This window comes from Castanea sativa, chromosome 5, assembly GCF_040712315.1.
Source record: "Castanea sativa cultivar Marrone di Chiusa Pesio chromosome 5, ASM4071231v1".
NCBI classification, from domain to species: Eukaryota; Viridiplantae; Streptophyta; class Magnoliopsida; order Fagales; family Fagaceae; genus Castanea; species Castanea sativa.
In genome coordinates, this window is record NC_134017.1 from 65,415,051 (window position 1) to 65,438,996 (window position 23,946).

The 23,946-nt window shown below is 39.6% G+C and overlaps 2 protein-coding genes across 3 annotated transcripts; one reads left to right on the forward strand and one right to left on the reverse strand.

The window, feature by feature from the left end:
- The first annotated feature begins 11,975 nt into the window (after positions 1–11,975).
- On the forward strand, positions 11,976–12,490 carry LOC142635633 (uncharacterized). The gene has a single exon (XM_075809767.1). The coding sequence runs from the start codon at positions 11,976–11,978 to the stop codon at positions 12,288–12,290; it is 315 nt and encodes a 104-aa protein (XP_075665882.1). The 3' UTR covers positions 12,291–12,490.
- Positions 12,491–13,776: 1,286 nt separating this feature from the next.
- Positions 13,777–14,785, reverse strand: LOC142634163 (BAG family molecular chaperone regulator 5, mitochondrial). 2 transcript variants are annotated; one of them, XR_012844063.1, is made up of 2 exons: positions 13,993–14,784; positions 13,777–13,955 (listed from the first exon to the last, which is right to left on the reverse strand). XR_012844063.1 is itself a non-coding variant. In XM_075808450.1 (2 exons), exon 1 carries the CDS (start codon positions 14,688–14,690, stop codon positions 14,058–14,060), a length of 633 nt encoding a protein of 210 aa, XP_075664565.1. In that variant the 5' UTR covers positions 14,691–14,785; the 3' UTR covers positions 13,777–13,905; positions 14,044–14,057. The 2 variants fall into 2 exon arrangements, 1 of the variants encoding a protein (XP_075664565.1); XM_075808450.1 differs by having other exon boundaries at positions 13,777–13,905; positions 14,044–14,785.
- Between the last annotated feature and the right edge of the window lie 9,161 nt (positions 14,786–23,946).

The following is a 23,946-nucleotide window of genomic DNA, read 5'->3' on the forward strand; positions in this document are numbered from 1 at the left end:
CACCACAGCTCACCGCCACCCCCTACCACAGGCCTCCCCCGCCACAGCCAACCACCATGACAAACCCATCACCATAACCCATAACCCACCATTGTTACAAACCCACAACCCACCATTGTTACAAAAAACAACCCAAATGCAAACAAAAAAAAAAAACCAAAATCAACCCAACCACATGTAGCAAACATAAACCCAGCAAACCACAATACCACCGGCCAAAACCACCACTAATCACCACCACCTCAAAATACCAAACCTACAAAACTACAATTCAATTTTTCAAACCAAAACCAATCCTCAAAATCAACCATAAACAATCCAAACAAATAAGGGGATTCGGATCTTAGTGAGATCGGGTAGATTTCGGTGGAGGCAGGTTGCTTAGCGAGTAGCATTGGTGGAGACAAAGCGAGCTGCTTGACAAGTAGCAAGCACCGTTGGTGGAGGTGAGCGGCGTTGGTGTCGGAGGAGAGGCGAGCTCCTTGCCGAGTGGAGGAGGTGAGCTACTAGCGAGCGGCAGAGGCAAGGCGATGGGTGGAGAGATCACTGTTTCGGAATGTGTGTGTGTGTGTGTGTGAGAGAGAGAGAGAGAGAGAGAGAGAGAGAGAGAGAGAGAGAGAAAGAGAGAAGGGCTGAGAGAAAAGAGAGGTATATGGTTGAGAGGGAAAAAAATGAGATAAAATTACTGAGAGGAGAGAGAAAATAATAAAAATTAATTTTTTTTATAGCATTCTTGTTCGTACTATTCCAAAGTTGGAACGATACTATTCACTTATGCCAAATGTTTTGGCATTTAGAACACCTCATGTGAGAGGATTTTTGGTGTTTAGTGTGTCAAATGCCAAATATTTGGCATTTGGCACACTTGATGGGAATGGTCTTATAATATTTGAGAAATAAGTTCCAATTATTTACCTTTCATTAAAAAAAGGGAAAATATAAAATTTTAAGATTAATATAATCTATATATATAATTAAAGTTAAAGTTAAGAGAAAATTTATTTAAATTCTAATTTGGATTCCAATTGTTGTCTAATTTTATGCCATATGTCCTATCTAAGTTTTTTTTTTTTTTTTTTGGTTCTAGGTAAGTTAATGTTGTACAAAAGACGAAAAGTCTAATATAAATAAACCACCAAAACCCAATATATATAAAAGTAAACTCATGTGTATATACAAAAAAAATAAAAACAAAAAAGAGTAAAACTCATGTATATATCTATGGCTTAAAAATTGTGCAACTTTTACACTAAATATAATTTGAGCTCATATATGTGTAATTGTGATACTGGTTTAAAATAAGAACATATTGTAATATTTTTTGCATAAATTGGAAAATATTTAATTACTATTCCAATTTAAGAATATAATTATTCTTTTTATTTTCTTGATTATGTATTAAATTGTTTTTGTTGGAATTTGTTAAAAAAAAATTCTAAGAATGTGTCACATGGTATAACCTTAGGCTACTAAAGTGTGAAACAAAATAAAATGACAAACTTTAAGCGTAGTGGACTACAATGACAATTCACCAAACTTATAGGGTGTACTTTTTTTTACATGAGAGAGAGAGAGAGAGAGAGAGAGAGAGAGAGAGAGAGAGAGAGAGATCAATGAAATCTAAATCCTTTGCATGTATTCAAAAAAGGAAAAAAAAAATCTTTCTATAAGGTTTTTAGAAGCTTATTATATGCACAATAACTTATCTCTCATATATTGTTTAAAAAAAAAACATTGCAAATTTCACTGCATAACATTTTAAATTGATGTTACAATGAAAATGATTTGTGGATTTCAAAATATAATAAATGAATATCTAAGTTAATTTTTTTTTAAAGATTGGTAACATGTCAATTTATAAAAATTATATAGTAAAATTTATAGTATTCCTAACATCACTCTATTATTAGATAGTTTTTCAGATAAGTCAACCTCTTTTGTTTTTTACTCATTATTACTTACTAGCTTGTAACCCTTTACATATGCAGAGATATACTTAGGACACATGACGCAAAATTTGACTTCAATTGTAGAATATATATATATTCCTAGCTACTGCAGCGACAGTTGTAGTAGTAGTTATCATTAGCATGTAACATAAATAAGTAATTTGTAACTACGTAAACTTCAACGAATTTCACCTGTCTCCTATTGAGTTTATCTCACCTAGAATTTTTGTACATGTTTGGAGATCGTGAGACTTGGGAACCTATAGAAGACCACAAAGGGGGAGCAAACGCAAGCCTTGCTGAACTAATGTCTTTCTCCCACCATTCGATGACTTTAAAAATCAAGATACCAAATATTGAGATCTTGCCAAAGGGCTCTCTCTTTAGAAGTGAAATGATAAAGTTTCAAATATTTGCAAGTAACACAGGTGATATTGTGGACTCGGAGAGTCGAATACTTCTTTAAAAGTCCGTTTGGATACAGCTGAAAACTGAAGACTGAAAATACTGTAGCAAAATAATTTTTAAATGTGTGAATAGTACTGCGGAACCCATTTTTAATAAAAAGTTGCTGAAAATTGCGTGCACAGTACATGAACAGTGCGCGCACAGTGACTTGTCCCCTAAAAGCTGAAACGCGCAGCAGGAGGAAAAAAAAAAAGAAGGAAAACGCTTAACACTGGACGCATTCAGTGCAATCCAAACCAAGCCTAATTGTTAGAGAAATTTGAAATTTTAGATTTGAAATAAATAAAAGATTTAAAATACATTCTGTATGAGTTACACAAATAGACTTTTCAATGCTTGAAGGCTGTGAGAGTTTTTGATGCCACATCACATCACACTGCTTGTGTTGCCTTCCCTATCCTCAAGTTGGATTGAAATCTCGTGCAATACCTAGGGTATTACACGGTTTGCAATTATATTAATCTAGACCGTCTATTTAATCTTACGCTTATAAATTTGACACCTCATACCTCATACAAGACACCTAGGTGATGTGCGTGATTCACTTTTGCCTTTCCCTTCTCTATTCTTTAGCCTTCCCTCTTTAGTTGCCCAAATTTTTAGAAAGAAACAGTCTCTCCCTTACGGTCTTACCCTTGATCTTTCTCTGGAACAACCATGGCCGAATCTCCATCACTACTACTAGCCACCAAGTCCCACATCACCACCACCGACATTGCTTTCCAATGTGACCCTCTCCTCTCTTAAGGTTCTCTCATCTCACTCTCTAGCTCTTTGCTCTTCCTTTCTTTGTTTTCTTGCCAAGCTTCTCCTTGCACCCACACTACTTGTGACCTTTATCATTATATGTCCTTTTGATTTTGAGTGCTTGACAATGCTTAAGCGCATATAGATTTTTCTTTCTAGTTAGTTTTTTTTTTCTTTCAATTTTTATATAAAAATCATTCAAACCCTAATGGCTTGTTTGGAAGTTTAGAAAGGGAGGAGTGTAGAGGGGAGGAGAGTAGTGGAGAGGAGAGTAGAAGGGGATGGTTGTCCTCCACCTTGTTTGGATGTTTTTAAAATTAGTAAGGGGGAAGGGAGTAATTAATCCTTCCTCATGTTTGGATATTTTAAAAATTAGGATGGAAAGGAGAATAAATGATTTAAATAGACAAATTTACCCCTATTTGAAAATGGACTTGCAACATTGGTCTATGATTAATTTGTTAAATTAAATAAATATTTAATCAACATTCTCATTCCATCAAATTCCACTAGTAAAAGTATAAAACTACTATTTAATAGTAATATAGAAAAAATAAATAAATAGTAAATATTGAAAATAAATAATAAAAATGAAAAATAGAATGTGCCGAACAAACCGATTTCAGGTTTCTCAGGCTTCTTCTCGTCCCAACCCACCACGTCCTTGCCTCCGATCACCAGCAGCATCACTGGCGCTGGAAAAAGGAAATTACCGGCCACCGGACGAGGAGATGACATATCCTGCTCGAAGCTCCACACGTCTCGAACCGCCGGCACGAGAAGCTACTGCTACAGCTCTCCAACTCGCTGACGTCAGTGCTCAGGCTATAGCTGCCACACCGCTCGCTCTGCTCCTGGTCGGAGCCGGAGGCTTCCTCCGACGAAAGGCTAGCCATTGATCTGGAAAAGATTGAACAGTCACAGTGATCTCTCTCAAGTCTCAACTAGTTTAGTTGCACATTTGCTATAGTGAAACGCAACGTAGGTGATTACAATGGAAAACGAAAGGAAAGAAAAAGAAAATTGGTTTGTAATTTTGTTAATTTTAAAAGGGTAAATTGGACAATTCATTTTGTTAATAATTTGTCTACTCTACTCTCCTTCCAAATCTCTCCAATTTGGGGGAATTAACAATGAGGGGTTAGAGGTAATTGAAACCCCCTCCAAACTTCTCTCCCTCATTCCTTAAAAAACTTCCAAACAAGGTAATTGAATTACTCTCCCTCCCTTTACTCTACTCCCCCTCCGATTTAAACTTCCAAACAGGCTATAAGTTATCTTTGCAAATGGACCTTACTTCTATTGATACCTTGTTGTTGGTGAGGGCAAAATTTTATAGATTTGTAGCTACATATGACATTATTGTCCCTTTTACTACTCAGAAATTCTTAGGTACTTTTAATTGCAATTTAACCATTTGGTTTGGGTTTAAAATTTTTTAAAACCTTTGGTCAGGAAGCTTAGAAACAATGAATTTAACCTTTGGTTTTTTTTTTGAGCTTCAACTATTATCCATTCCTAAATCAATCACATAGGGAAACAAATAAATTTAAAATCAGAATTTAAAATGCTTCATTGAAAATCAATCTGGGCCTGCACAAGGATGAGAAGTTGTTACTATTGTGGTTTGGGTTTGGCAATTAGCAGTAGCACATTGTTATGTTTTATTTTAATGTTGATTTTGAAAATGCACAAAAGATGTTTGTGAAAATGTGTTAGAAAAATTGAAATGATGTTAAGCTTTTTCTATCTATGCATGTTGTGCAGTCTTGAGGAAGATTCTTCAAATTGAGAAATACATCAAGCTACTCTCCAAATTGGCTGATTTCCTTCACTTCCTACTTACAAAAGAAAAGGAAGCTGCTATTGGGGAACAAAGTGCAGAAGCTCTCCTAAGTTTATACCGCCATCAAGGAGGTCCTTGGAATGACAAGTCAGAGAAGTCTTTCAAAGGATTTTGCGCCACTGAACTTGTCCTATGACCATGGTGTAGATCTTCTTCTTTTTTTTCTTTTCTTTTTTCCTGTTGCTATTGTATAATTGAATTGTTGACCAAGTTGTTGAATTTTTCATGTTGTAGCTGATTTTGTGTTCATAAGTATATGTAATGTATACAGACACATTTATACAACTCATGGTACATACAATTTTGTTGTATTTTTTACTTTACATCGGAAAGTCATTTTACATGATTAGTTGTATTTCTCTTATTATTAGGGATTGCTTCTTCTATGGCATCTCATTACAGTTTCCACTCACGTTCACCTCTTATTTATTTTGGCTAACTCATGTTCTCTTATTCAATGCTTCACACTAGTCTTTTGTTGCTCATTCTTCTGTACAATTTCCAATGCGTCCTACTGGATATAAGGAAACTCTGCATGCAGTTTCTCAAGTTTTATCTACATGGTCAAGCTTCTACTTGTCCTAATGGAAGTTTGTATGATGCCTATTTCTATTCTTTTTCTATTTATCAAAAAATTCTTTTTCTAGGCTTTATGTGCTCTAATCCTTGGTAAATTTAAGATAAATTACTTTGAAATTTATATTCAAGCTTCGACTAGCAATAAAAGAGGTTTGATTCGAACTTGGTCATTTGTGAAGTTTGAAAAGATAATTGTATTGTATTTGAAACCTTGATAATAGTTCTTGCAACATAAAATTGCTATTAGTGCTTTACTTCTTGGTCAGTTTACAACTTCTTGACCAAGTTCAATATATGCCCCTGAGAACTTGAAAACAAGTAATATATATCAAATTTATCAACAAAAAAAAAATGAAAAAAAGGATTACATATCAAATATCAAGAGTCTTCCAAGAATGCTTGGCCTGTTTTACAATCAATTGATGCAAGAGTTCCATTGAGATATTCTCTTTGATTACAAGGTCATAATAACATCATTACATGATAGTTAACAATAAATAATTTTCCACCATCATAATTCATAGTTCTCACATAATAAGGAGAGAAAGTCTTGCATGCTTCGAGTCTCCTACCTCGGTTGCAATTTCTAATACAAATCATGCAATTTTTGCTATGAATTTTGACTTGGTCATTTATAACACTGACTCTTGCTCTTCATTGCTAAGATCCAATGCTTTTGCTACTAACCAAGAGCACTTAAAATCTTCAATGTATGATCCTATCTAAAAGCATAAAGAACAAAAGTAAAGACACACGTATTAGATATTTGCTAAAATAATAGCAAAGAGCAACCAGCATATCACTTTCTGCAGTTCACAAGTAAATGTTCTTTCATTTTTGTGCTATTCTAGATACTAAATCATAGCTTTTGACAATAATCAAGGTGTTACAAAAACTATCCAAAAAGCAGTTACAAGTTGTGCAAACAGTTGTCCAAGTTTTCATACAAACTACTCAAAACTGTTTGTAAGCTTAAGTCAAAGCTCTCTTCAACAAAGAGAGCAATTAGAACCCAAGAACACCCGCAGCAAGAAACATCATATCTCAATTGAGTTGAATCAACCACAAAATAGTTGACAAAAAGGCATCATTTTTTGGCGATTTACATTATAAAGATTGCAGGCAAACATCGGTATCAACAAAATTGTTTCAAACCAAATGGGGAGTAAAATCCAAATGTGGAACAAAAATCAGACATAGAAAATCCCATATTCTTTAATAAACAAAGCAAAAAGATGTCATCATGTAAATAATTATTCAGCTTGAATACACAACCAAAGGCATCTTCCCACATCATTTTATTTTCACAACAAATGAAAGAAATTATCAAATTAAACATAAACTGACTACTAAAAATGGTATTTCATCAACAATATTCTCTTTATTTGACAATAAGCAACTATAAAGAACAAAACATAATAACTAGACAAAGAAGAAATGAAAGAGCAAAATCCCACCTCAAATAAAGCAAACCAAACCCAAATAGCAAAATTCAGAATCTTAATCCCACAAGAATCTAGAGACTTAGTAATATAAAAATAAAAAGAACAATCTGCAAACACACAATAAGATAGAGGCAAGAAATTAGAGTTAGAACTGAGTCTTTAGGAGGGGTCTGCAAAACCAAGATAACCTATTAAATTGTCAGCACTTCTCATTAGACCATGCCAAAAACCTCCAATTTTCAAACCCAAGCAAAATTATCAAGCTTTAGACTCAACAAGAAAACTCAGCCATCAAACTAACAAAACTGAAACAAAATGAGACCCAAATTTGGTCATCTCTAAAAACCATATAAAAAGAGAAACAAAAAATAAATATAAGAGAAAAGACAATAATGAGAAAGAAAGGGGGCCAGTGATGATAGCACCACCAACAGCGGTGGTGTGGGTGCAATGAGAAGCTCCGTCACGATAGAGCTTTAGAGAAAAAGAAAACAGAGAGAGAAAGAGCTAGAGAGTGAGATGAGAGAATCTTAAGAGAGGAGAGGGTCGCATCGAAACACTACAACAAAATGTATTTTTAGCGACGAAACTTAGTGAGGAAATATTTTTTCGTCGCTAAATTACAGATTTAGCGACGAAATATGGATTTCGTTGCTAATAATGAAAAAAATTATAACATTTAGCTTCGAAAAGTAATTTTCGTAGCTATTGTTGATTTGAAACAGGGGCACCAACGGGGAAAAACTAGGCGCGAACTTAATTAATCTATAGTGACGAAATATTTTGCTGCTAAAAGTAGAGATTTTTAGTGACGAAATATTTTGTTGCTATAGATGTTGTTTTGAACAGTATTAGTGACGAAATGAGTTTCGTCGCCAAAGGTAACCAATAGTGACAAAACTAAATCGTCGCCAAAAGTCCAATGCATATAAACCAGCAGCTTTAGCGACGAAATCATAATTCGTAACAAAAAAGTTAGAAACAGCATCGAAATAAATTTCGTCACTAAAGAGTACAGCTTAAATGGGTTAAATTTCAGCAAAAAAAAAAAATCATTCCCACATAAAATTTCATTTCTCCCACCCACTCACTTAAAAATTTTCAGCCCTCTCTCTCTCATTATCACTCACTCCCTAACACAAACACAAACTTACACATCCCTATATCTCTCTCTCCCTACCAAATCTCTCCTCCCTCTTGGTCTCTTGGTTAGCTTCTACTAGATTTTTAGTCATCAAACTCTTATCCATGATTTGACTTCTCCTAACATGAATCTAAGGTAAAATCTCCATGACCCACCTTCTAATATCTTTGGGTTTTTATCCTATATTGTTAGGATTGCTCTTTATGTTGTGAATTTTGTTTTAAAAGTAGTTTGTTGGTACATTTAAAATCTTATTGGAGGTTTTTAATTTAATGGAGTGAAATGGATTTTGTTGTTTGGCAACTAAGTGAGTTGGGTTTCTTAAGAAATCATTTGGGTTTTTGATTTATATGGGAGATTAGGTTAATTTTAGAAAACCGGTTTCCTTGCATTTTGAAATGTCTTTGGCATATGTGGTTGTGATTGTGGTGTTAAATATAAATTTGTGCAAGTAATATGAGCATGTGTCTTTTACTAACCAAGTGTTTGACAAATTGCCTATATGAGTTACGAAATGGATTTTGTTATTTGGCAACCATGTGAGTTAGGTTTCTTAAGAAATCATTTGGGTTTTGATTTATATGGGAGATTGGATTAATTTTAGAAAAATGGTTTCCTTGCATTTTGAAATGTCTTTGGCATATGTTGTTGTGATTGTGGTGTTAACTATAAATTTGTGCAAGTAATATGAGCATGTGTCTTTTGCTTACTAAGAGTTTGATAAATTGTCTATATGAGTTATGAGATTGAATTTCTTGACTTGTATTGTGATGATTGTTATATGAGGTTATGGATTGTAATCCTAGTTGTTTATATGTACTAACACATGTAGCTTTAAGGTTTAATTAAGTCTCAAAGCTTTTGGCATAGGATTAAAATTATAGTATTTTTCTTGTGACTTTATATAGATTTGAATTAGATGCACTACATGATTTTTAATAAATTGTAGAAAAATTATTTTGAACTGAATTTTTGATGGTACATACTAGACATATAAGGGCTTTTCCCTAATTAATTTCAAGCTTTTTGGATAAAATTAAGTGGACCAAACGAATTTTTAAAAAGAGCTGATCTGTTGCAAATTTAATCAGAAAGTATGATTAGAATGTTGAGACTATAAGGAATTTACTACAAGATTTTGTTGTGTGGTCTATCTTGTAAGTTCATATGTGCTTTCTTTGACAAGTTTTTTACTTTGGCTAATTTTATCATAGTTTGGTAATGACATGCTTTGTATTAAGTTGGTAAATGCACATTGTTTGTGGTAGGGAAATAAAAGGTTTTGGTTGTGTTAAAGCCTATAAGTTTCTTGTATGCTTGCTTGGTTCCCGTTTGGGTAAGGGTATTCGTCTTAGGATGGTAAAATTAGGCTTTAGGATCTTAGGTTTTTATTGAGTTATATTTGTTTATTACTTCTTTTCTTTTCTTTTTTTCAGTACTTGAAGCATTTGGAGGTCTTGGTGGTGTGGAGAGGTGAGTTTATGATATTTTGATGGTTTGGGTGCTATGAACTTGTTTTAGAACAAATGGGTAATGAAGTGTTAACCATGAAAGTTTAAGTGCTTTGAGGTTTTGCTTTTTGCACATAAAATGTTTGATATATTACCTCAATGAGTTATGAATTTGGGTTTAATTGTTTGTTGTTGATTATTTAATTTGAAGTTGGACTATGTGATATATATAAAGTTTGTGAAATCTGAAATTGTATTTAAATTATTTTGCTCTAGAGGTGAGTATGTGATACTTTGATGGTTTGGGTGCTATGAACTTGTATTAAAACAAATGGGTAATGAAGTGTTAACCATGAAAGTTTAAGTGCTTTGTAGTGTCTCTTCTTTCTCTTGGCCTTCTGGTTTCTTGCAATTAGATTTTCGACTATCAACCTGCCCTACAAAACTTTTGCCTTCTCCCAACATGATTCCAAGGTAATTTTCCTTGATTATTTGTCTCTATGATTTATGAGTTGTGGTTTCTTGATTTGTTGTCGTGGTATTTGTTTATATGAGATAAAGGGTTTCATTGGATGTTTTTAATATTCTTTAACATGTAGTTTTAATGTGAACATAGTCTCAAAGCATTTGGGCTAGTTTTAAAACTATAGCAATTTTCTTTTGGGAACATAAATCTATCAAGGGGAAATTTGAGTCAGCTGCAATACATGATTTTTAATAAATTATAGAAAAATTATTTTGTTCTGAATCTTTTATGGCACGTACTACACATATAAGAGTTTATCCCTATTTAATTTCAAGTTAATCATATAACTTTGCATGGACCAAACAATTTTTACAAAAGGGTTGATTTGTTATGTAGTGAATCTGAAAGTATGACGAGTATGTTGGGATTTTGTGAAATTTACTTGAAACCTTTGTTGAGTGGGTTGGCTTGTAAATTCTTGTGTGATGGTGATGTGGCACTCGGCGGTTAGCAGCAGTGATGGAGATTTGGCAATGGTGTGCTGGAGAAAGATCAAGGGTAAGACAGTAAAAGAGAGAGCTTGTTTCTTTCTGAAACTTGGACCAATTGAAGACAAAAGAATAGAGAAGGGAAAGGCAAAAGTGAATCACGTGGATCGCCAGGGTGTCTTAATGAGGTGTCAAATTTATAAACGATAGATTGAATTGACGGTCTAAATAGAATTGCACACCGTGCAATACCCTAGGTATTACACGGGATTTCAATCCCTATAGGTTTGTTCAATTGACGAGGTTATTGCTATTTGAAATGGTATCATTGACATCCATTGAAATTTCCATAGCCTCTATTGCTCTTGCACAACCATGTTGAGGAGCTTATGCTTACCAACAACGCAAGGCAGCTCTTCTACCCCCAAAAATCTTCCGTTATTGGGCATACAAGTTACGAAGTTCCCTTTGAAATGTTAAAAGAGTTTTTTTTTGTTGAGAATGTTAAAGTGTGTATTAAATTTATTAAATTTTTATAAATGAATATTAACATTTTCCGTGCATCACAAAGTTGGCAACTAGTAGACCTTAAATGGAATTCTTTTTCTTGGTAAATTTTACTCACAGCCAAGGAACTTGAACCCTTGCCTCACTCACCACCCCATTTGACCAAAAGAGCCGGCAACTTAAAAAATTGGATTATAGTTTAGTTATTACAGTTTTTCGCACCAAGGTAATTACGAGGGAGTGCTAAGGTTATTCCATTTTGGCCCTTGAAGGCGGTGGCTATAGCCAATATAATACTGAACAAGTATATCAGTACAGATTAAGGAGAAAGAGATATCCACGATGAGGATTGAGATCAGGTGCAATATTCTAACCCTAATTAAAACTGTTTTTTCATCTTTCAATTTCAACTATTAAATTAAATATATATAATAAAAAAAAAAGTAAAAAACTTAAATTTAAAAAGTTAAAAATGTAAAAAAAATTGTGAGAGAAAGTGAGTTAATTGCATAAGTATAAGGAATTGCACCTAATTTCAATCCACGATGAGATTGTGCAAACCAAGACATTGACAGTCATTTAATGACAAGTTAATGAGGTGAGGTGATTCAATGGTAACAGAGGTCTAGAACAATCAACTTAATTGCAAAGTTGACACATTTCTCTCGCATTCAATAACCCTTAGTTGGATCTTCACTGTATGGTAGTAAGATCAGAGTATGGTGATGCTATTAAACATTGCATGTTATCTCTTACGTGTATGTCTCAAAGAGGGTCTATAGACTATTTTAAGAGAGAGAGAAAGAGAGAGAGAGAGAGAGAGAGAGATTTATAAATTAAGGAGCTATGAAGAGCAAGGCAAAAGCAATATTTTAGATTGAAGAGATGGAGATGAAGCAGCAGCATTCTCAGCTAGCTCTTGTTTCAATGGTGCTGCAGCTGCTGCTGATATTATGGTTGGTGATTTCGCCTGTGGTGGCTTGTCCAACATACGGCAGAGATTGCAAAAGCTGCATTAGAAACGAGTTGAAGTTCAGTTGCCCACCCTGTGCTCCTATTCTGCGCTGCATGGCACGGTGCTTGTGGGGTGGTAACTCGAGGTACGATTGTGTAAAGAGGTGTGATTGCAACACTGGGTACCCAACTCTCGCTGATTGCAAGAGATGCATGTTGAAGTGCAAGTGCAGCTGTATGGGTTAAATGAGTTTCAACTTTCAGTCGAAGTGTTTGTGATTTCACTAGTCTCTACTTTAGATGTATGACCATCCTATAATCCTATATGTTGAAAAGATCCTTTCGTAGTAGCATTTCAATTTCAATGTATCCTCTTGCCCATAGTCTAATGACAAATAGATGCAATTATCCTAGCATCTGAACAAGCTGACACAAATCTTCTTATGTGTTTTTTAGAATATTTTTCAGCCCAAAGGATCTTTTCCAGCTTGTTTGAAATGGAGATGGTCTACATTTTCCCTCCAATAAAACAATAAGAGGACAATCAATCCAAAAGAAGATTTTTAGTATCTCATAAATTTAAAAGTGAATATAGTATCCTTATATGCTTAATATCTTTACTACATGTTATTTGTATTAGATTACTTCTACTCTTTTTCAGGTAGTTTCATTCATCTAACTTTACAACATTTCCCATTCATTATCTGGATCTGGATGTCCTTGTCCATCTTGCTATAGGTGTTCTCAATCAGACTCAGTCTTCCATCCATTGCATTGAAACACTGGACGAAACGCTCGACTAACATGTGGTCATTTGTAGAAGCCAAGAGAGGGTTTGGATAGCACGTCTGCGTCTGCGTCTGCGTCCAGCTTTCTGGCTTTTTTTTTTTTAAGACCAGCGCTTAGTGCACTGTTCATGGGACATGAACAGTGCACTAAGGCATATGAACAGTAAAAAAAGAGTAAACAGTAATTTTTTATACATTTAAAAATTATTTTGCTACAGTATTTTCAGTTTTCAATTTTCAGCAATAAGTTCTATCCAAACTGACCCTAAATCCTTATCTCAACTAACCACCTATGCGTTACAGGTTTTAAATTATATATATAATATTATCGGTACCCGCACCCACCGCAGGAGAGCCTCTCTTTACCGTGTATCTATTATAGAGTGAGAGGGTCGGCAGTCTATTTTAGGCTCTGGCACCAAAAGGGGGCGGAAGGGAGGCGGTTAAGACCAGCCAAGTATAAAAGTAATATCAAGGAGCTTAAAGTAGTAACAATGAAACTAGATTTCAATAACTGATTAAAGCTTAAAGTAGTTTCATTCAACAATTATCAAAGCTCCTACTAAAAAAAACAATTATCAAAGTTGCAACATCCATGTTTTTAGGTGGTGATGTCTAAACTCTATCCCCAGCAATCTTACATGACAATTGACACCCACAGTTGGGAGTGATGGATAGAGTCCTTGCATAAAAATAATTTTTAAAAAAATAAAAATTACGTGACATCACATATATACACCCTTGTATAAAAATAAAAAATTTTAACATTAAATTGAATTCTCTTTATCTCGCTGAAACTGAAATGGAGGGAAGAATCCTTCTCCATGTCTAGAATGCACGGACACAGTGCACGGACACAGTTACAGTTACAGTAACGGTTTAGAATGCACGGACACAGTTACGGTTACAGTAACGGTTACAGTATAATACTGCGACACAAGCAATTTATGAAAAATTATAACATGATACACTCGATTATACATTCATCATAACCGTTCGGTAAAAGCATGCATTACATGTGAGAGTGAGAGTGGAAGTGGATGCGTGTACATACTTTTGTGCATCTCGTCCTTCTACAAATGAAATCAGAGAACGAAAATTAGATTAGACTTTACACAATCAACTACTTTTTTTTTTTTTTGAGCTCCACAATCAACTACTATTAAACTATACATACATATTATATATATATAGGGGTGTAAAGTCTGTACCGGAGCACAGAAGATCAGGGCCCACTAAGAAATCTCTGCAAGCAACGAAACCCCAAATGCTCAGCACAAAACCTCTCCATCTCATCACCTCCTCTTTCTCTACAAACCTCTTCCTCCATCCTCGCAACGACGTCGTCCCAATTCCTCACAAACCCGTATTCATAACAGTCGTCGTCGTCGTAAACCGTCTTTGCCTCCGAAACAGCGTCTAGTATTTCCTGCAACGCCACGATCCGACGGCTCACCTTCCTCCTCGCCTCCCTCACCGTCGGATCAACCCCGGGCACCGAGTCGAGCCTCAGTAGCAGACCCATCAGCGCCTCGTTCATCCTCAGCTTCTCCCGCTCGTTGCTGCGGATTGCGTCCACCGTTTCCTGCCGTTGGATTAAGCGTTCGAGGTGGTCGGCTTCGGAGCTGACGGCTGAGATCTTTTTGTACAGGGTGCGGATCATGTGGGCCCGGTAAGCGGCCTGGATCTTAGTGGCGGAGTTGGATTCGGATCGTAATTGGGGTGTTTTGGGAGAGAACTGGATGGGAATTTCGGTGGAGTTGGGTTTGGGTGGAGGGGTAGAGTGGTCATTATGGAAAGTGTATGCGACTGTGGTGGAAGAGGAAGAGTAGAAGCTAGCTCTGCGAGAGGTTTTCATTTGAGAGAGGGAAAAAAAAAAAAAAGAGTGACTGTCTGAGTGAGAAAAAAATGTGTTTTGGGTTTAGGAGTTTAGCTTATTTTATTTTGGCTTTAATTTGCTTTCTTTTCTTTTCTTTTTTTTTCTTCTTTTTATAGAGCTTTAAACTTGTGGGGTCTGCAACTCATGATGTCTTTGTCATCCGATCAAAATTAATTGATTTTTAATGTTGGTAAAAATTATTCCTCAAATTTTTATTCAATTATTAGAATGATAGAGCTAAGAAACGAGGTAAATTTGCTACTTGTAACTGTAGGGATGCTTCTTGAATGGTCTTGGCGCCATGGAATGAGCATGGGTGGTGTGTGACTTGTGAGGCATTTGAGCAATTTTTTAGTGTGACAACCGTCCGTTTCGATAGGGGACCCAACGTCTCATTTTTTGATTGATTGGACTAGCTTTTGACACAGGCGGGGCCCACCCTTTGTTGGCCGAAAAGGCTAAAATCCCGTTACCATTTTTTGGATTATTAGGCATTAGAGTAGAGGCCTACCACACATTATGGCAGCATTTGAAATCTCAAATGGTTTTCAAATTCGTTTCCCTATTTACCTGCTCCTTTAATGGGAAAGCTGAAGAAAAAAAACAAAGCGAAATTGCACTTCTAAAATCTCCTAACTACGTCAAATTGGTGTCCAGGAGTTTATGGTGGTTAAATAATGTTGTTTTATTAATATTATTTGTATTTTTTAAAAATATGTGTAAGTAAAAAATATTTGTAAATACGTGTAATTTTTTAAAACTTTTATGAGGATAAGGCAAAAAATGGTGCTCCGACTTAGATGAATGCTTAGATTTTTACCAATTTAGAGCATTTACAATAAAAATACTAAAATAAAATAACTCAAAAAGTTATTTTTGAGTCTTAACCACACAAAAAACCCTTACAACAAAGTTGCTATAGCTAAAATATTTTTTGTTATATTTTACCTTCATGCTATAGTGAGCTGTTATCAATAACAGCTCACAATAGCACGAAGATAAACATAAAAATCACTTTTTTATTTCCTCCCAATGGCTTTTTAATTCTCAAGTTTGTTCTATCTTCTCTCTCCTCTCTCACTTCTCTCTCTCTCTCTCTCTCTCTCTCTCTCTCTCTCTCTCTCTCTCTCCTGTGCCTTGTGGTTGTCTCTCCCCTGTACCTTGTGGTTGTGCTCTAATGGTTTGGTGGGTTTCATGTGGGTTTGATTTTGTGAGGTCTGATTTGGTGATGTAGGTTTCATGTGTGACCTGATTTGATGATCTAATGATCTAATTTGGGGGTTTCATGTGTGATGTTGGTCTGATTTGGTGGGTTTCTTGCGATTCTAATTTTGTTTTGCCTCGGTGGCTTGATTTGATGGGTCTCGTCAACAACGGGTTCAAACTCGACGGGACGGCAAGGCGGCCAGACTTGATTTGGGTTTTTGGTAATTTGGAGAGAAATTTTTTGATGAGTATTGATAGGGGATAAAACCAACGTGACGGTACCGTCACGAAATCACTACGATGGTGTGACGGGTTATATGACCATGGTGGACGGATGCATAGTGGACGGATGCACATAATTTCTCCCGTCGTTCTCCGGGCTACCTCAAATCACACTATATGATTAGGGCTGACGTGGCCTTGATTGTAATTCACGCCAATGTATATATGAAGAATTCTTGCGCTACACGTTAAGCCTTGATTGAAGATTCATATAAGGAAAAGAACTCTAAGAGAGACAAAATTCCACAAGTCACTCTCCTAGAAGGAAAGGATTTCTTGACCAAGGCGAGAATCTCGGCCCTACGCTACTATATATACTCCAAAACCCTCACAAAGCAAGGTACGCACAATATTCTTAACTCTGGCATTCTAGGGTTGAAGAAACAAGATTCTAACTTGACCTTCGGAGGGTTTTTGGCCGGCACCACACCGGTGCTCTCTTTTAGGTTCTCTATTTTCTTTTTGCAGGTATTGCTTTGGTTTGAGGAGTGCTTGCAACTCACTGGTGATTTTTTCGGCATCATCAGTTGGCGCCGTCTGTGGGGACAGAAAATCTTTCGATTACTTCAGCCTCGCTCTATTCCTGAGACAAAGAGTTGCATGGTACTCACTTGATCGATGGCAACAAACAACAACCAAGGCGACGAACCGCACGCCACAGCTCTAGAGAGGCAGGTCCAAACGCTTGCGGCGGCGGTTGAGCGCCTCACCAAGCAGAATCACGATTTGGAAGAACAATTGCGACAAAGGACCGCACACCCAAGTGCACCAGAGGAAGACCAGGAGGGCGCTAGTCCAGAAGGAAGGAACGCAGAAAGACCTGAGGGCAACAACGCTCCAACTAGACCCGAGCGACAAGAAACCAATCGACCATCTGTCTCAGACACTTTGCCGACTCACATAGCCGCCGAAATGCAGGAGATGAGGGAACGCATGGATGTGATGATGAACGCCCTTAGAGGGCGGGTATCCAGCAACCTGGACGACCTAGTCCATAGAACGGATTCGCCTTTCACAGCGTTGGTGAATTCATGCCCCGTTCCTCCAAAGTTTCGCATGCCCCATGTGGAAAACTACGACGGATCTAAAGACCCGGTGGATCACCTGGAGTCTTTCAGAACCCTAATGCACCTTCAGGGTGTACCGAATGAAATTATGTGCAGGGCTTTTCTCACCACCTTGAAAGGGCCTGCGAGGGATTGGTACAGTAGGCTGACGCCTAATTCCATCGGCATTTTTAAGGAACTAGGCGCACAGTTCGTATCACACTTTATTGGAAGTCATCGACACAAGAGGTCTATTGCATGTATACTGAGTATTAAGCAACGAGAAGACGAGACATTAAGATCTTATATAGCCCGCTTTAATAAGGAATCTCTCTCGACAGACGAGGCAGATGACAAGATACTTGTGGCAGCATTCACGAATGGGCAACGAGAGGGTAAGTTCTTGTTCTCTCTATGCAAGAATGACCCAAAGACTATGTCCGATGTATATTACAGGGCGACGAAGTATATGAACGCTGGAGGGATGCCTCGCCGGCCGCAGACGACTATAAGCCAAGAAAAAGGGAAAGACAGAGGATACGAAACCGTATAATGGACGAAAAATGGCAAGAACCCGTAGATCGACGAGAAGACCGGAGATCCAAACCACCTTCGGGGAGGTTTACAAGTTTCACCCCTCACGTCCCAATTGACCAGGTGTTAATGCAAATCAAAGATGAAGGAACCTTGACGTTCCCGGCAAGTCAAGGGAGATCCGAACAAGAGGCCAAGAGATAGATACTTGCCGTTTTCATCGTGACCACGGCCATGATACGACGGACCGTTATGACTGAGAGCAACTATCGAAGCCCTTATCAGGCAAGGAAGGTTGCAGAGGTTCGTGAGGAAGGAGAAAATGGATCAACCCTAGAAGCAGAATCCTAGACGGGAAAACGAACGTCCCAGACCACCGGTAGCAGACATACGGATGATAATAGGGGGCAGTACTTCAACGAGGTCGTCTAAAAAGGCTAGAAAGACCTATTTACGGACGGTACAAAGTGTCCAGTCAACGGGCTCTTCACTAGAAAGAACACGACGGAACGGCTCCAGTATCGAGTTTTCTGAAGAAGAGGCCCGGCGCCTTCACCACCCCATGACGACGCGCTTGTGGTTAGTATACAGGTAGGAGACTTCAACGTCCACCGAGTTCTAGTGGACAACGGGAGCTCAACAGACATCCTTTACTACCCCGCGTTCCAGCAGATGGGGATTGCTAAAGAGCGCCTGGTCCCGGCATGCACGCCCCTCGTTGGCTTTGGAGGAACCCGGGTCCATCCTTTAGGATCCGTCACATTAGCGGTGACAGTAGGAGACTACCCGCAGCAAATAACCAAGGATGTTTCCTTTCTAGTGGTTGATTGCTCCTCAGCTTATAATGCCATACTCAGACGACCTACTCTCAACGCATGGAAGGCCGTCACTTCTACCTACCATCTGATGATCAAGTTTCCCACTGAACACGGAGTTGGAGAACTGCGTGGAAATCAGGTGGCAGCACGGGAATGTTATGTGGTCATGATGGAGATGGATGACCATGTACAGGCAATGAACATCGAGGAATAGAGAACAGTAGCAGAACCCATGGAGGAATTGGAGGAGGTACGACTGGATGATTCGAGGCCCGACCAGACCACCCGGATCAGAACCTCAGTCGACCAAACGGTCCGGCATGCGCTCCTGTTATTCCTCAAAGAGAACCAAGATGTGTTTGCATGGAGCCATGACGACATGCCGGGAATAGATCCAACAATCATAGTTCACAAGTTGAACGTATCACCTTCTTTCCCTCCAATTCGACAAAAGAAGCGTGTGTTCGCCCCCGAACGAGATCGAGCCGTGGCAGAGGAAGTACAGAAGCTACGAGAAGCAAACTTCATAAGGGAGGTGTATTACCCTGATTGGCTGGCCAACGTGGTAATGGTCAAGAAATCAAACGGGAAGTGGAGAATGTGTGTTGACTTCACTAATCTGAACAAAGCATGCCCTAAAGACAGTTACCCACTCCCGCGCATTGACACCTTAGTAGACTCCACCGCGAGACACGAATTGTTGAGCTTCATGGACGCCTTCTCGGGGTATAATCAAATTAAATTGGATAAAGCTGATCAAGAGAGAACATCATTTGTGACAAGCCAGGGGCTTTTTTGCTACAAGGTGATGCCGTTCGGGCTCAAGAACGCGGGAGCCACGTATCAAGCCACGTATCAACGATTAATGAACAAAATGTTCATGCACCAAATTGGCAGAAACGTCCAGGTCTACGTGGATGATATGTTGGTGAAAAGCGCGAAGGTGTCCGATCATCTGAGGGACCTCCAGGAGACATTCGACACTCTTCGGACGTATAAAATGAAGCTGAATCCAAGCAAATGCGCATTCGGAGTTACTGCTGGAAAATTCTTAGGATTCATGGTGTCCCAGCGGGGCATTGAAGTCAACCCAGAAAAAGTGAAAGCGATTATGGAGCTATCTCCTCCGAGGACGGTGAAGGAAGTGCAAAGCCTGACAGGGAAGATAGCAGCCTTAAATAGGTTCGTATCGAGAGCAACGGACAAGTGTCTCCCTTTCTTCAGAACGCTAAGGAGATCTTTCGAGTGGACGGACGAATGCCAAAGGGCATTTGAAGAGTTGAAGGCATATCTCTCTACCCCTCCATTGCTTAGCCCATCCATGCCGGGGGAGGAATTGTTCCTGTACCTGGCCGTCTCATCGCCACACGGTAAGCAGTCTCTCATCAGAGAGGAAGGGAAGATACAAAAGCCAGTGTACTTCATCAGCCGGGCGCTAAGAGGCGCAGAGGAGAGATACCCACGGATGGAGAAACTTGCTTTCGCTCTTGTAACTGCAGCTCGAAAACTCAAGCCGTATTTTCAAGCACACACCATAAAAGTCCTGACAGATCAACCATTGCGGAGAGCAATGAACAATCCTGAAACTGCTGGACGGATGGCTTTATGGGCTATCGAGCTGAGTGAGTATGATATCCAATACCAGCCACGAACGGCTGTGAAAGGACAAGTACTGGCAGACTTCATCGCGAAATTCACTACACCTGAGGAGCAGGGGGCAAAAGAGACGCCCACATGGAGAATTCACACAGACGGATCCTCCAATAAGCATGCGGGAGGAATCAGGGTCGTACTCCACACCCCGGAAGGAGATAAGATTGAGTGCATGATCCTTCTGGAGTTCCCCACTACAAATAACGAAGCAAAGTATGAGGCCCTGGTGGCAGGGTTGGAGCTTGCGATAGCGGCTGGGGCCAGGAAGGCGGTAGTCTACTCCAATTCTCAAATCGTAGCCAGTCAAGTTAGTGGGGGCTATGAATGTAGGAATGAACGAATGAGAAGGTACCTCGGAGAAGTGAAGGGTCGAATGCGTGACCTCCAATTCACGATAGCTCAGATCCCAAGAGAAGAGAACCAAGAGGCGGATCGACTCGCAAAGGCTACTTCGGCCAAACCTATGATCACCCCAAAACAGGTATTGTCCTTCGTCCAACATTCATCGCTATTAGATAACGTTCGAATGCAGGAAGTAGGCACCAAAGACGACTGGACGGCTCCAATCGTGACGTACCTCAAGAACGGCAAGCTGCCAGATAGCAAAGAAGATGCAAGGAAATTGAAGGTTAAGGCTGCCTGATTCATCCTGATTAAAGACGTACTCTACAAAAGAGGATTCTCCCAACCATATCTAAGATGCCTTGGCCGTGAGGAGGCTGACTACGTGATGAGGGAAGTTCATGAAGGAATTTGTGGAAACCACTCGAGATCAAGGTCTCTGGTGCACAAGCTACTTTGAACAGGATATTACTGGCCGACAATGCAAAAGGATGCCAATGTGTACGTTAGAGCCTGCGATAAGTGTCAACGGTTTGGCAATCTAATTAGACGGCCAACGGAGGAGCTCACACCTATAACGGCTCTGTGGCCGTTCGCACAATAGGGATTGGACATCATGGGTCCATTTCTAATAGCGGCAAGACAACTGAAGTTCTTAGTGGTTGGTATTGACTACTTCACCAAGTGGGTGGAAGCAGAAGCTCTTGCTACTATCACAGAGAAAAACATTCGCAGCTTTGTATGGAGAAGCATAATTTGCCGATATGGGATCCCAAGAGTGCTCGTTTCAGACAACGGGAAGCAATTCGACAACGAGGCATTCCGAGACTTCTGTTCTCAGCTGGGAATCAAGAATCACTACTCGTCACATGCGCACCCTCAGGCCAACGGTCAAGTTGAGGTCACGAACCGGTCCTTGTTAAAGATTATCAAGACCCGGCTCGAGGGGGCAAAGGGCATATGGCCGGACGAACTACCAAGTGCACTCTGGGCATATAGAACAACAGCAAGAACGCCAACAAGAGAGACACCGTTTCGATTGGCGTATGGCACCGAGGCTCTCATACCGGCAGAAGTGGGACTAACGAGCTACCGCGTGGAAAGCTATGATGAGAGCAAGAATAATGAAGCGTTGCGTCTAGAGCTTGACCTTGTGGATGAGGTCAGGGCAGCAGCAGCACAGAGACTGGCGCGGTACCAGGACATGATGGCAAAACACTACAACTCCAAGGTCCGGTACCGGGACTTCAAGGTGGGAGATCTGGTATTACGAAAAGTGCTTGGTGCGACGAAGGATGCATCCCATGGAAAGCTGGGTCCTAACTGGGAAGGCCCATACAGAATTATCTCATGGCATAGGAAGGGAACATACTACTTGAAGATGTTAGACGGAAGAAAATTGGTCCATCCCTGGAACACGGAGCACCTAAGGAAGTACTACCAGTAGTGCGGCAGTCATAAGACAATGTCTACCAACTTATTTTCAGTTTAATTTTTAACATTCATAGTTTTTACTTACTAGAACCCAAGTTTTTTCCATAAACAATTTCATCTGTTGAACTAATATAGTGAGAGGAATTTTTATATGCATGGTGTTGAAAATTCTACTGATCCACAAAGTAGACGGACCATCCCAAAGGGATGAAAACCTACAAGTCCACAAAGTGGACGGATCATCCAAAGGATGAAAATTCTACTGATCCACAAAGTGGACGGACCATCCCAAAGGGATGAAAACCTACAAGTCCACAAAGTGGACGGATCATCCCCAAATGGATAAAAATCTACAAGTCCACAAAGTGGACGGATCACCCAAAGGATGAAAATTCTAAGGGTCCACAAGGTGGACGGATCATCCAAGGGATGAAAACTCTACGAGTCCACAAAGTGGACGAATCATCCAAGGGATGAAAACCCTACGAGTCCACAAAGTGGACGAATCATCCAAGGGATGAAAACCCTACGAGTCCACAAAGTGGACGGATCATCCAAAGGATGAAACTCTACTAATCCACGAAGTGGACGAATCCTCCCATAGGCGAAAGATTGTACGTCCACAAAGTGGACGGATCACACAAAGAACATCGAAATGTGCAAAGTCCATACCACGGACGGATCAACTAAGAGCATACAAGTAGGCCAAATAAAAAAGCGAAAATTCGATGAAAGTGGACGGATAGTCCGAAATATACAGATACAATAGAGTTCAGTAATAAAAAGTCTGATACTTGGCTGAAAAAGTTAAATAAAAGACAAAAAAATAAAGTTGTTTCCTATGACCATAATTTACATCATTCATTAATTGTGACGGTCTCTTCAGGGCCTTCAGGCAATGGCTGGTGAGTATCGACGATGGTGGCTTCTTCGGCGGCTTTAGCGACCCCGTCATCACCTGGAACCTCGCCAAAGAGTTCCTCCGTCCCTTCAGAGTCGACGGGGTGAGCAGGGGTTCGGGCCTTGGCATCTATGGTTATGTGAGCTAAGTCTAGGTCAGGGAATGATGCCTTCACCTGACGGATGCAGTCATCGAACTCGTCGCTAAAAGAAGAACCAAGCTCCATCAAAAGCGCGTCGGAGTCACGATACTCTCTGACGGCATCCACCTTAGCTTGACGGATATTGTCGTCATGAGCTTTCACCGTCTCCCTGAGCAACTCCACCTCTTTTTCTAAGTTCTCCCGAGCCTGCTCGGAGAGCGTCAGCTTCTGCTCATGACGGACCCTCCACAACTTCAGCTCGTCCAATTCTTCTGCCGTCGCCTTGGCCTTCGCACGTACTCGTTCAAGGGCTCTCTCCTGGGCTAGGCAACGGTCTGACAAGCCTTTGGCCATCAGCACACCCTGCAACGGTTCGGATAGGAATGAGTTTAAGGCGGAAAGGAACGAGACGGAGTCAAAATGACCAAATGAACCTATGACGGACACTAACCTGAGCTAAGCTGTACAGACATGTCTCACCCATGGTTTCGGTGGCATGATTTCCAAGGTCTTCGTAGTCCTCGTCAGATATAATGGAACCAATATGATGGAGAGCGTATTAGGGGTCTTCACGAAGCAGGACGGGGGGTTTCTCCTTTACGGGGTCCGGGTTGGTCATCAGGCCCTTACCCTTGCCAATCCCAAGCTTGGGAGGCGGTTTCACCATGCCGGACCCCTGACCGGCAGGTAGACCCGTCACAAGTTTTTGTTTTTTGGAGTGACGGTCCCATCTCTCAGAAGATGGTCTTTTTGGGGCCGTCTGTGACGGATCCTTCTTTGAAGCGTCGCCCCCTTGCTTCTTTTTTGCCGCCTGCTGTTTAATGATAGCCCGTCTCCTGGCGTCGTCCATTTCTACAAAAGAAGACGGTTAAAAAAA